Genomic DNA, 14,095 nt, shown 5'->3' on the forward strand with positions numbered 1-14,095 from the left:
ACTTTTTAGTTTGACACTCGGAGGTTCTGCAGTAACATAAACAAAAGAGAAGGGGTAGAGACGTAGAGTGAGAGATGTATTAAGAAGTACTGTAATATTTTGCAGTTCGGTGGTTGCTTAGTTAACTTGAACTTCGTAGTAGACTTACTAGGTTAAAAATTGAACACATATAAAACATAGGTAACTGGTACAGCTAAGTGATAGACAAGCTTTAGAGCAGGGATAGATAGAATGGAATAATGAAGCTTCAGAACATCTACCATTTAGTTAGTGGCTGCAAAAAGTCAAGTCTTCTGTTAATTGCTTTGGCAACTTACAACACTTTCTGTAAATGCAAACATCTATTAAGCTGGTTCTGCCGTATTTTGAAAGGAATTTTAAGAGTACATGAATCCACATACTTCTCGATTGACCTTCCAAAAACTAGAGGATTTATTAGCTTGTGCATAGATCTACAGAAAATGAAGAAACACAAACTACAGCAGCCGAAATAAAACAAAATGTATTTCTTAAAATCAGAAAATACAAACCACAAGAAGGAACTGGAAAATTCTGACTGTTCTAGTAATGCTCGAACAGTGAACAACGCAAAAACTCTGAAGCTTGGAACATGCTTTTGTTTTCAAACTTTTGCACACATTGACCAGTTCTAACACAAAATACAAAGCATATCCTTCTCACAATTATTGGCTGAGTTTAGCATTTAATTACGTGTCTTGTTTTCTGTTTTCTTTTTATTCGATCTCACTTATCTTGAATCTTTATGAACCCAACACACACACACAACCTATAAAAGTCCACGAGAACCTTTAGAAACAATAATATGAGGAGAGATGTCGACAACTTGGTTTTCAAGGTAGTGGTCACCTTGAACTTCAAAGTCTGATTCTTTGAGTAGTATCATGCCGATTCTATTTTGAATGTAATCTTTGTATAAGACAAGATGATTTCATTTCTGTGAACATAATCTGCAGAGAGATTACAATGTCGCAATTTGTTTTAGAAGTCATATCTTCTGAGAGTATATGTTGGGAAGCCTAACTCTTTGTCTTATTAGGTCCAGTTGCAGCCCCTCAGAATAGTTGTTCTTGAGTAAAGTATATACCTCCTTCCACTTAAAACCAATTAGTGATGAATGGAGACATTCTGCTACATGATCTTACATACTGTGATAAAATTCAGTCGGACTTCTTAGAAATTATACCACCTCGCCCCTCGATGCCTTCCTTTAGTGACTGATTAGTTGGAAATATTAGTTAAGAAAATACTTACAAATGATGCTTTTATCCTTGTTAACTCATGTGACATGCATTTTCTTAAAATTATCATTTGCAAATCGCATCAATGTATCTGTTCACAAATCTATCTATATACAGTACCTGATTCAAAAAAAAAAATCACATCCATAGTTGACTCGCATAGAACATGGTCTAATTGTCCTGTGGAAAGTGCTACATGACCCAGACAGAGATTGAACGTGATAACAAATAGACTCCTAGCAAATAACCATGTGTCAACTATCAAGTAATATGATTGAGCAAAACATTCTATCTCAATGGTTTTACTTGAGAAATGGCCCAATTATTTGGACTCAGAGAAGCCCACTTGTGTTGTTTAAGTGGTAACAGAAAGGCCACTTGCTCTGCTACTGTACTCTAAGGGGTCCCGTACTCTAATTGCGACTTGACATTCATCTTTTCAAAATCTATAAGTGGGCCACGAAATCTTTATAATATTGTGTTATAGAACTTTTTTTTGGTGAATTGTGTTATAGAACTCGATCACGCTAGGCTGGGGTAAGTTTTGGAGTATTTGCTAGAGATGGGACTCCATAGTCCATGTAACAAGTGCTATGATAGAATTTGATAAAACCTCTACATGGTTGCAGCCAGTACGATCTGAATGCTGTGGAGATCATCAAAACAAAAAATCAGCTTCTTCAAAGAATGAGCAACCTTGCAAAATCTATCACGCAATTTTAGTAACTTTCAATTTTGTCAATTCCATATGTAATTTTCAGTTTGTAGTGGTTAGAAATTTTTTGTATAATGAATCTCCATGGCGACAAAAACCACGACCTCATTCCAAGTGGCATACTCACATAGTCACATATAAGTATTCTTTGGCTGCTTTTGTGTTTCCCCAAAGTTATACTTTAGGAACAGGGGAGATGAGATCAACTTCCACTCTTTTCCAAACAATAACGACTCTTTATGATGTCTTTTAGTAGAGATGTCACAACTGGCGTAAGGTCTTATACTCGTTTATCAATTGATCGTAAGAGAAAAATATGGTAAAAAGCTAAATTGTACTTTAGGGCATTCATGTTACATATTTTTTGTTTAATTCCAAGAATTTTCTACTATATTATACGATAGAACAAAAATGGCTTTATCCAAGAATTTTCTACTTTATCTAAAAGCTTACTTCCTGAGTCATAATGCGTTATCTTCCATAATCAAACATTCATTCCCACATTTTTTATTTTCTTGCTAAAGATACTGATCGTTCTCACTTTTAGTGAAAGAGAATCTGGTCACAATCAATGAACTAATAAACCAGAGAATTAGGTTCCCCACTCCAAACAAATAAACTTCTATTTATGGTAAATTCAAGCCTACCCAGTCCCCCCAGGTCCCCACACACAAATTCCATTCAAGGGAAATATCGAGTCAGGAAAGCATACAAGTGGCGCACCACCCCCACCCACCCTACACGTTCTTTTTAGATTGACACCCACTTATCTTTGTTATACTCTTCTTCTAAAGGTTCATAATTTGTTTCTCTACTTAGCAAAACAACTTTTCTCCAATAGTTTAGGGACCATTACCCTTCCCTTTTAAGACCATTTACACCTGTCTCCAATCTATTATTTGTTGAATACAGGTACCTTTTGGTGGGGGATGGTAAATGTCTCATTTCACAACAATTTAAGATCAAGTTTATGCATCAACAAAAACTAGATATATCAAGTGTATGTGTTCTTGGTGGTTTTTTTGTGCATTGCTATTTGAATTTTAACTGCCTGAACTTCTCTACATAATTATAACTACAGTAAATGTAATATTGATGGTTACTGTTGATAAACTAGCCGTCACTCGTGATTGCTACTCATGCACGATATTGCTGATGCACCCATGACAATATATATTAGGGTAATTACGCTTCAAATGCACCCATAGGCGACTGCCACTCATAACATTACCATTGACGAGTGTATGCCTTCAGCACATCTCTTTTCCCTTGCAAAGCACGAAAAACAAATTCAGAGTTTGGTTCAAGAGTTGTCTCTTTAAATAACTATGGCATCCCGAGTTTGATTATCTCTGTCTTCGCTGAGTGGTTCACAACTAGGGGGTTAGCTTGTTATACTGCGCAACTTTTGGCTAGCACAAAAACATAAGTTGCTCACAATCAAACGGATGTAAGTATGTAACCTCTAGTCCCCTAGTACACAATCGAATGTGGGAAGATTTTCAAATACAGAACATAGAACCGTCCCACGACAATTCTGTATGCGAACAGAGAGAGGGTCGAGTGGAAGTCAGTCCAACTTTAGATTGACATGATGTCCTTTCACCTATATTTTGCAATATTATTTGACAAGATGTCACGGTTGGCCAGATGTTGGATTAGCTCGGACCCCCAGTTTTGCATTTGAGTGAACATTACAGAATTCCATTTAGGCACTTGCTGCTAAGAGCAACTATAGTCAATTAGTCACTGGTTGATTGGATTATTATTAATAAATAATCAATTAAAATGATTGAGATGACATGGGGCAGTACGTGCACCGTGCACGTAAGGCTTCTCAAACAACCAAGCACAACACATATTTTCCATTCATTATAGCTTCTCCCACTACCCAAAAAGATTTGCCAATTATTAAAGACAAGCAGAGAAGCACATAGTTAAGTATTTGACTATGAACACAAATTATTTGAAATTGACGAACATATCACATGAGGGAATGAACCAAAGCTGAAAAAAGTGAAGGATAGAACTTCATTCCACAGTTAGCACCTACACCTTTATGCTAAAAGCTGTGTTTGGACGTTAGACACGTTGGTGGCTTGGTGCTTAATGCTGTGTAGTTTTCAAACTTCATGGAGAGTGGAATGTTGAATATGTTCAAATTTCCCACTTATAATTGAATCTGCAAATCCCAAATGGCACACCCTCATACAGAGACCTCACTTAAGAGCTTTAGTGGGCGATCCCACCAAATGTTACCAATTTTGAGCCTAAAGCCTTTTGCTTAGGACTCGGGGCATAGTCCAAAGTTTTAAAATCTTTGAAATTTTGATAATCAGAGAAGAACACTATATTTCATGATAATTTCTTATTAATTTCGTGTTTAAAAACGTCGACAAAGTCTCAGTCTCTCCTTCAGGACTCATGAGCATAGTAGTTCGTGATTTCAAAAGGAATTTCGGAATTTGCTTGAATATTACAGTTGTTAATAATATGTTGGAATTCCGGAAACTATGGTCAGTAGTCACGGCATGACACCCCCCGCCCCCACCCCAAAAAAAAAAATCACACAAGTACCCAATTAGTTGATTTGGATGTGTAGTGTAATCAATGGAGAGACCCTAATCGTTAACCCAAACTTAAACAAATGAGATTACGATAACAGTTGCTTTGAACAGGAAAATATATAAGTAGTAATTAACCACAGGCAACAATGGTCCCAGACTGTCGAATGTCTGGTCTGCCTTGAATGAGATCATTAGGAAAGCAAAATAGTTGAAAATGAAGGACAGAAGAAAGGATTCCATTTACAGCAAAAACAACTTTTTACTGAAAGTAACTAAATCTAGACGATCTTTCAGATTCTGCTGCGTTTATCGACAGCTTTATTAAGCCACCAATAATGCAGAAAGAAAGAGCCCGAGTTTTATAGGCGTGCAAGTGAGTGCCCCCTGCCTTCCCCAGTATATGGCATCATTTGTAGCAGTTTCAGCTTTTGGGAACTTCTGACTCCTTATGAAGTGTTGGAAGGCAATTAAATGGACGAAAATGACGTGAAAAGGGCTGAAGGACCTGTCTCAACCACATTATAAGGACGGTCAGACAGCTCATTAGTTCTGTTCATACTGACACTTCTCTTTTCCACTACAATGACAAATATCTCCTGCATTTTTTTTTTAAATAAATACGATTTTTCAATGAAAATCTATGTCCATTTTTTTTGGTAAAGAAATCTATGTCCATTTACTCCTCCTTGCGCACCAGCTTGTTTGTATTCTCTTATATAACCACAGACAAGTTGGTTGACGCCCTTCGTAGTGGAGAAAGATCGAGATTCTCAAATACAAACAATATTTATCAAATCATCCTCAACCAAAAATAAGCTTAATCTAAATTTGTAAGCGCTCTATCGATCACGAGCTAGTTCACCGGAATGCTTAGGACATTGGTTCCTATTTGGCTGTTAAGGTGTCTATAATTAAGATCTTGCTGATTTTTTTTTTATTGTTCCCTATACATTGTAGGTTTACAGTGATAGTGTATTGTTTTAGTCGATTCAATTTTGCTACAGTACAATAATTTTGGGAATCAAATCCAATTTTGTTCTTTATTCGATATTGAAAGTTATTCTTGGAGTTGTTATATGTAATCCAAGTATATCCATAGTTCTTATAGATTTCAAAATTACACAGTTCTAAAAATTTAGTATTCTGACTAAAATTTGGTAATTTACATTTTCCAACCTCATATTGTTATTTTGATTGGGCGCTTTGATTTTTTTTAAATATTAAAATATTCGATTGAACTCAGAGATTATGCTCAAAAGGTATATTCCATAGTACAAAATACTACGAAATATCAAAAATGTTTTTGTGACGTCTATTGAGTTTATGTTAAAAAAAAGTAAAGTAGTACTCGAGCCGGTGGCCGGGTGAGCACTTAGGCATATTAGGCCCTAGGCACTGAGCAGGGTTTTTTTTTTTTTTTTAATTAATAATAAATATATTATAATGAAGAAATCAAGAAATAAAAAAATTTATCATAATTCAAAAAATAAACATAAACAAATGCACTTAATTATAGAAAGGAATAATAGTTGAAGAAGATGACAAAGTGATAGTTGAATAGGGAGACTAAAGAGTGACTTCACATAAAAATATATTCTCTTTCTTATAGCGACATATAATTTATATTAAGATCTAGTCTTTTAAACCCATACAAATATTGAACTCGGAGATTATGCTCAAAAGGTATATTTTATAGTACAAAATACTACGGAATATCAAAAGTGTTTTTGTGACGTCTATTAGTTTATGTTAAAAAAAAGTAAGGTGGTACTCAAGGCCGTGGGTGAGCACTTAGGCATATTAGGCCCTAGGCACTGGACAGTTAGGTTTTTTTTTAATTAATAATGAATATATTATAATAAAGAAATTAAGAAATAAAAAATTTATCATAATTCAAAAAATAAACACAGACAAATATATTTAATTATAGAAAAGAATAATAGTTGAAGAAGATGACAAAGTGATCTGATCGAGTTGAATAGGAAGACCAAAGAGTGACTTCATATAAAAATATATTCTCTTTCTTATAGCAACCATATAATTTATATTAAGATCCAATATTTTAAACCCATACAAATATTAAGCTTTCAAAAGCATTTTTATTTTCAGCATTTAATTTATTTTTAAAAAAATGAGCTTAGTCCGCCTAGACCGTTTTTTAAACCGATTTAGATTTAGACGAGTTGGTTTGACACTGCCTCGCCCATAAAACCTTTCAGAGGTCGGTAATTCCGTATTGGTGTAGTGGGTTTTTAACTTTTTATCAGTTGAATCTTTCTTCCGGTACAAGATTTTCGAACTGTTGATGTGAACAAGTGGACAACATGCAAAGAAACATAAACATAGCAATCAACACCTTTTTGCATCTGAATGGCATAAAGGTGGAGGGGACTGAGGCAGATGAAAAACCGTTTGGTGGTAGGGACCCTGGCTACATGGCTACATGGAGGTTATGATCTCAATATTCCAAAATGATGATCATGAATGTTATGTGTGTGGTGGTGGGTGAGAGCTTATTCTTCCCCCCCAACCCCCACCACCTTATCACATGCAACCTTTAGCCATTTTGATATGACATATCTCCTTCTCTCTCTCTTTAAATCTTCCTATCTTGGATTTACTTCTAAAGTTCTAAGCACTTTGATGTTGACTTTCATGTCCTCAATGGGCATTTAAATTAGTGGACATGGCATCTTTCTTTTTCCCTCTCTTTTCCAAGTAACGAGCAATCTGATTCTGTACTCTCGCACGAGTCAGGTAAATTAACAGTCTAATGTCAATGATGCGCTTGATTGCATAAGCGAACTTTTCCCTGAATGACCCACTTTTTACTAGAGAATCGAACTTCTCCCGTGTCCTGCTAACTCACTGAAGTTCCTACGGAGAAAATTCATTGCCTACGCCCTATGACATACTTGTGACTTTTTTTTGGGTCCTTCGTCAACAACTTGGTCTGGAATGTACACTTTGTTTGTTGTTGTTGTTTTTTACCAGTAGAAATGTAGAATACATTTTGATTTTGATTTTTTAGGGTGGTACGAAGCTTTATAATTTCAGAAATATTTTTATTGGTAGTTTTATAGTTTCAGAAATACGTATATTGGTAGTAGGCAAAAAAAGTTTGTATTGAATGAAAAAATTACGGGTTAAGATTTTTTTTTCATGTGTATTGGGAGGGAGGAGACTCTAATTTTCCATTTAGTAGGAGAAAATTCTAATGGGCTCATCTAGAAAGGATAATACTAGTTAACCCACAAATTAAAAAGAACACGAACAGAAGTGTAAATCAAGAATATGTTGTTGAAGGAAATCACCTAAATTATTGAATTCTCAAAAGATTATTTGAGTTGTCGACAACATATCAATTTATTCTCCACTTGAAGCAGTTTATTGGGCAAAATCCTTACAGAATTCTAGATATTACAGAAAATCAACATTGTTTATGTTACATATTTTCAAAATTATGCTTCTAAATGCTACTGACTTATCGACTACCTCCTTTGGGCCGGGCTAAAATTAAAACCTCAAGAAAAACCGTGTGAGAGTGTATATAATTTGACTAGTCGTTTTGCACTGAATTGTATAAGGCCATTTAATTGACTAGTCGTTGAATGAGATGAAGTGTAACCTCACTTCGACATATACCCTCTCTAAACCAAATTTCTTAAATTTTGTCTCATATATGTAAAGTTAAATCATAGTTAACTACATCACTATCGACTTAAATACGTATCACTACCGACTTAATTCTCATCGTATATCAATAATATGGTGATACTATAATGTCGAAAATATCATTATACAGATTATAGAAAACTAGAAAAAAATGATTATACATCCAATAGAGAATCTTCCAAGAAAGCAAAATTGAAATCACTTGGGCACAATACTCCTTTTAGTACCAAAACAGCATACTGTTAAGGGCATAAGTGGTCAGTGCTCACCCAATTGGTTTGTTGTTTGTAAAGGCAATTGAGTAAGACCCCTTTGACAAACCCACATTATCAGCAGCACACGTACACACAACACACAACAACTGCAAATGTCAACACCGAACTACAGCAACGGTTCATTTCCTCAACTTTTTGGTTCATCAGTCTTTCGCTTGTCTATAAACAAATATTAAAAACCAGTCTCATCCTCAAATCTTTCATTTTTCTAAACAAACTATTTATGAAAAACGCAAAACATGCCCACACCAGTTAGCATTGCAAGGCAGTGTTTAACACAAGAAGCTTCAACTGCACTTGATGAAGCTGTAAGTATAGCAACTCGTCGTTCACATTCACAAACTACTTCACTTCATCTTATTTCTTCATTTCTTTCTTCATCATCGTCATCTTCACTACTTCGTGATACTTGTACACGTGTAAGAAGTTCTACGTATCCACCACGTTATCAGTTTAAAGCACTTGAGTTATGTTTCACTTCTGCACTTGATCGTTTACCTTCAACTACTACAACTCAAGTTAATAATGAAGACCCACCTATATCTAACTCCTTAATGGCTGCTGTCAAAAGGTCACAAGCTAATCAGAGAAGAAACCCTGAAAGTTTTCATATTTACCAACAACAACTGCAACAGCAGCAGCAGCAGCAGAACAGTATGAATAGTTCATTGTCTTGTGTTAAAGTTGAGTTACAGCAACTTGTTTTATCAATTCTTGATGACCCAATTGTTAGTAGAGTGTTTGGTGAAGCAGGGTTTAGAAGTTGTGATATAAAACTAGCTATTCTCAGACCATTACCTCCATTAGGCCGGTTTTCGCGTTCCAGGCGAGCTCCTGTGTTTCTTTGTAACCTAACTGGTGGAGGTGATAATGAGCTGGGCTCTCGAAATTTCAATTTCCCCTTCTTGGGGTTCTCTGGTTTTAATGAATTAAGTGATGGAGATGAGAGTTTCAAGAGAATTGGTGAAGTTCTTGGTAGAAAGAAGGACAGGAATCCATTGCTTGTTGGCGTTTGTGCTAACGACGCGCTTCAGAGTTTTAAGGAGTTTGTTGACAGAGGGAAGGTTGGTGGTTTGCCTGTAGAAGTATGTGGATTAAGTTTCATTTGTATGGAGAATGAGATTGTTAAGTTTGTTAGTGAGAAAGGGAAGGAGGGGTTGTTAGGTAATAAGTTTGAGGAGTTGGATAAGTTAATTGGGAATTCTTCTGGTCCTGGTGGTGTTATTAGCTTTGGTGATTTGAAGGTGTTTATAGATGATGATAGTTCGTTGGATGCTGTGAGTTATGTGGTGTTACAATTGTCAAGGTTGTTGGAACTTCACCGTGGAAAATTGTGGTTAATTGGGGCTGCGGCGAGTTACGAGATGTATTTGAAGTTCTTAATGAAGTTTCCTTCCATAGAGAAGGATTGGGATCTTCAACTTCTGCCTATTACATCAGTTAAATCTCCGATAGGAGGATTTCAATCTCGGCCACAAAGGTATATAGATATACTGGTTTTCTTCATATCAGTAGTATTATTTATTATACTGATCAGAATTACAAGACTGCTGCAAATTGACCTCATGTTTTTTGTTCACGCTCATTACCATTTATGATTTATGCTCACATGGAGATAATTTATGGTTTATGTTTTGGCAATTTCCAACTTGATCCTGCAGAGCTTATACTATTCATCTTTTTAAGGCACAACTGCACAAAGTTTTGTGTATAACTCAGCGCGTGCAGTGGGATCATAAAATATGTACTGGGCAACTATATTTATAACTAAGAGCAGCAATGGTTGCTCTAATTATGTCTCTTTTCTTTCTACTTAGCATGAGACCCTCGCTGATTACTTCTAGCTACCAGCACCTCAGTTCTTTATGTGGTCTGCCAACTACCTTTGGCCACTTCTGCCAACCTGCTTTGAGTTAGCCTTTAAATTGAGCCTTGCTGAATCCGATCCTATAGTAACTACAAGTCTACAACCATAGGTGTAGTTCGGAGTTCAGTATACAGCATTTGTTTCTTGGATCTCCTCTGTAGCCTAAATCTATTTTCATTTAAATTTCTTCTTGGATTCTCCATGTTCTCCGAATTTCATTTTTTCATGTGCTCACTTTGGCTTCTGACAATTACTGTCCATTGGATCTGACAGTTCCGTGCTCATGATATACTTACAGCTTGATGGATTCATTTGTTCCATTTGGTGGGTTTTTCTCCACAACATCTGATCTGAAGGGCACACTAGCAAGCACATGTCAGCCTATATCTCGTTGTCACCTATGCAATGAGAAATGCGAACAAGAAGTTTCTTCGTTTCTGAATGGAGGATGCACTCCTTCAGTTGCAGATCAGTATCATGGAAGCTTGCCTTCATGGCTACAGAAGGCTGAGCTCAACGGAAACAAGGGATTAGATGTGGCAAAGGTGTGGATCACGTCGAAAGCTATGCTTGTTTTGTCATGTGCATAGAAATTTAGAGTTCCACAGTAACAAATATTCTACAAGTTCCTATCAGCTTAATAGCAGTGTCAAGCCAAACCACTATGACACTGTATACAGATTATAACAGTACACATGTATAGGAGAGAAGACGTAGCTTGGGATAGGTAAGAGATTCATATCTCACTGGTTCTGACTAGTAGTCAGCTTCAAAATTAAGCACCCAAACATAAAACTACATAATTCAAGTATCCGAACATGGTTTATCATAAAAAATATTCGATGATGAGATTGTCAGTTGGTGAGTCCAATTTTTGTAGTAGGAATACTGTATGGTTTGCAGTGTACTAGAAGAGTTTATGGTAGTCCAGTTCCTAATAAATTCATCTCAAATGTTGTCATTGCCGCTTAACAGATCCTTAGGTTCTTTATCTAAAACTTGACTACCTTCTAGTTGGCTTACCAGATACATTCCAAGTACATTAAGTGCATAGAAGATTTTGTGGCAATATTCATGTAATATATGTTTTCCATCTCTTCAGTGCAGGCCAAAGATGATGGAACAGTATTAAATGCTAAAGTGACTGGACTTCAAAACAAATGGAATGATATATGCCGACGTCAACACTACTGCTCCTCTATTGCTGGAGCTGATAATTATCGGGTCGGATCCCAAACAGGGTCAGGCACTGTGGGGATTCCATTTCTTTCTGACAGGAAGGACAGTGCTAATACCCTTACCAGCAGCAGCAGGATAAATTCAATACCTGATAAAAACGAGGGTGGAAATGCTCATCCATCCATACCCATGGATTTGCAAAAGATGTCTTCAACAAAGCAAAATAGTCCCAGATATTCTGGAATTATGGGTGACAAATTCTCATCTGAACTACAAGTAAGGGATTCGAAAACTGAATCACTTCGGACAGAGGGCCTTGCTTTTGCCTCTGCAGCTTCTGTGACAACGGATTTAGGATTGGGAACAATGTATGCACCAACTATGAAGGAACCAAAGATACTCAATGTTCAAGCTCGCAAAGGATTTGTTCAGGATTCCTCAGATTGCTCTCCTTCATCAGTTGATGTGGTCAAACCGAACATTTCAAACCCTCCGATCCAATCTTCCTCATGCTCTGGTCCTGATTCGAGCGTGCAGGTTGATCCTAATGATTTGAAGTCACTTTGGAGATTTCTGATGGAAAAGGTTGGTCGGCAGGAAGAAGCCATACGGGCTATAAGTGAGACTATAGCTCGCTGTAGAGCAGGAAATGAAAGGTTCCGTGGTACAAGCCTAAAAGGAGACGTATGGTTAAGTTTCGTTGGATTTGATAGGGTCGCCAAAAAGAGAACTGCCTTGGCGCTTGCGGAGGTACCCTGTAGGAAAAATATCATCAGTGTGGATCTAAATTCTCAAGACGGGAGTACTCATTCAAATAGAGTCTTTGGCTGCCAAGAAGCAAATGGCTATGATGTAAAATTCAGAGGGAAGATGGTTGTTGACTATATTGCTGAGGAAATAAGAAAGAAGCCCTTGTCAGTAGTTTTCCTAGAAAATGTAGATAAAGCAGATATGCTTCTTCAGAATAGTTTATCCCAGGCTATAAAGACGGGTAAATTTCCCGACTCTCGCGGAAGAGAAATAAGCATTACCAATGCAACGTTTGTTGCAGCATCAGGTCTCTCAAAGGATAATACAACTCTCTTGTTTCAGAAGGCGTGTGCTAATAAGTTCTCCGAGGAAATAGTTCTAAAGGCCCAAAACTTGGAAATTCAGATATTGGTTGGCTGTGCACATGAAGACAATATTATGATCAATATATCGAATGTGTTGGTGACATCAAGAAAAGGAACTCCTGGCCCTGCATTTGCAAACAAAAGGAAGTTGATAGGAATTAGTAACATGATGGAGCGGGCGGATCAACCACACAAGACTCCGAAGTATCTGGATTTAAATCTACCCGTACAAGAAACAGAAACAATTGATTCAGATTGCGAGAACAGTGAGAGTGATGCCTTATCAGAAAACTCTGAGATTTGGTTGGAAACGTTCCTTGCCCAAATGGATGACACTGTGGTTTTTAAGCCATTTGATTTTGATGCACTTGCTAACAGATTATTAAAAGACATCAGTGCCACTTTTAGGAAAGTGTTTGGGTCTGAGTGTCTGCTGGAGATTGACTCAAAAGTCATGGAGCAGATACTTGCGGCTGCATGGTCATCGGACAGGGAAAGAGCAGTGGAGGATTGGGTGGAGGATATTCTTGGTAGGAGCTTTGCTGAGGCTCAACATAAGTATGTCTTCACAAGTCGGTCCGTACTGAAACTTGTTACTCGTGATGTCTACGTGAAGGAGCAAGCTGTTGGGATTTGCCTTCCTTCCAGTATTATATTGAATTGATGATGTGTATTGAAATGTTTTTGTAACTAGATGTATAATGTAGCTATTATCACCTATTAGTCGTCCTATACGCCTTGCGTATCCCATAGTTTTATGGGGATTTTTGCAGGTTGTTTGGATTTCAAATTGCAGTTCGTAATATATGTCATTGTTATGCTTCAACCAGCTAATGTTAAATATATCTATTTTAGCTGATTCTCTTGTTTTCCTCTTCTCCATCCTTTTGTATGTTTGATGTGGCATCATGAGGTTATAAGTTTTCATAATTATCCGTGTCTTGATATAAACAGACAATTGTACGTAAGGAATGGTAGAAATTCAGTGCTCCCTTGAGCCACTTGTTCACCTCTCATGTGCATTACGGAATGTCATAGCCTAGCTCAAATTCGCTACGGGTGCTAATCAATTAGGCAACTCTTATTAGGTCGTAGGAGAAACAATCTACTTAGGGTGGTGGATATCGAAAAAAGAAAAGAAAAAGGAGAAACAATCTAAATAAATATGGTGGCTGCCATAGTGCCATCTGCCGTGCTTCTGGAATAAGACCAGTACATTAACGTGGTAAAATATGAAAAAGCTATACCTCTAAAACAGAAATATATATTCCGTGTAATAAACGGGGCGCCAAAAGAAATTGATGGGTCTTATTACTGCCGGACCCCAATTTGTGTTGGGCGGACTCACAAAAAAACAATTATTACAAGTGTGTCATTGGTTTTCAAAAAATCTAAAAAAAAACAATTATTACAAATATGCCATTGGTCTCCAAAAAATTGAAT

The 14,095-nt window shown here is 36.8% G+C and overlaps 1 protein-coding gene across 1 annotated transcript; it reads left to right on the top strand.

The window, feature by feature from the left end:
- The first annotated feature begins 8,628 nt into the window (after positions 1-8,628).
- LOC147483257 (protein SMAX1-LIKE 7-like) lies at positions 8,629-13,511 on the top strand. Its single transcript, XM_086576417.1, has 3 exons — positions 8,629-9,971; positions 10,657-10,903; positions 11,466-13,511. The coding sequence occupies exons 1-3, from the start codon at positions 8,731-8,733 to the stop codon at positions 13,314-13,316; spliced, it is 3,339 nt and encodes a 1,112-aa protein (XP_086432543.1). The 5' UTR covers positions 8,629-8,730; the 3' UTR covers positions 13,317-13,511.
- The last annotated feature ends 584 nt before the right edge of the window (positions 13,512-14,095 follow it).

This window comes from Coptis chinensis, chromosome 8 (assembly GCF_015680905.1).
Source record: "Coptis chinensis isolate HL-2020 chromosome 8, ASM1568090v1, whole genome shotgun sequence".
NCBI lineage: Eukaryota > Viridiplantae > Streptophyta > Magnoliopsida > Ranunculales > Ranunculaceae > Coptis > Coptis chinensis.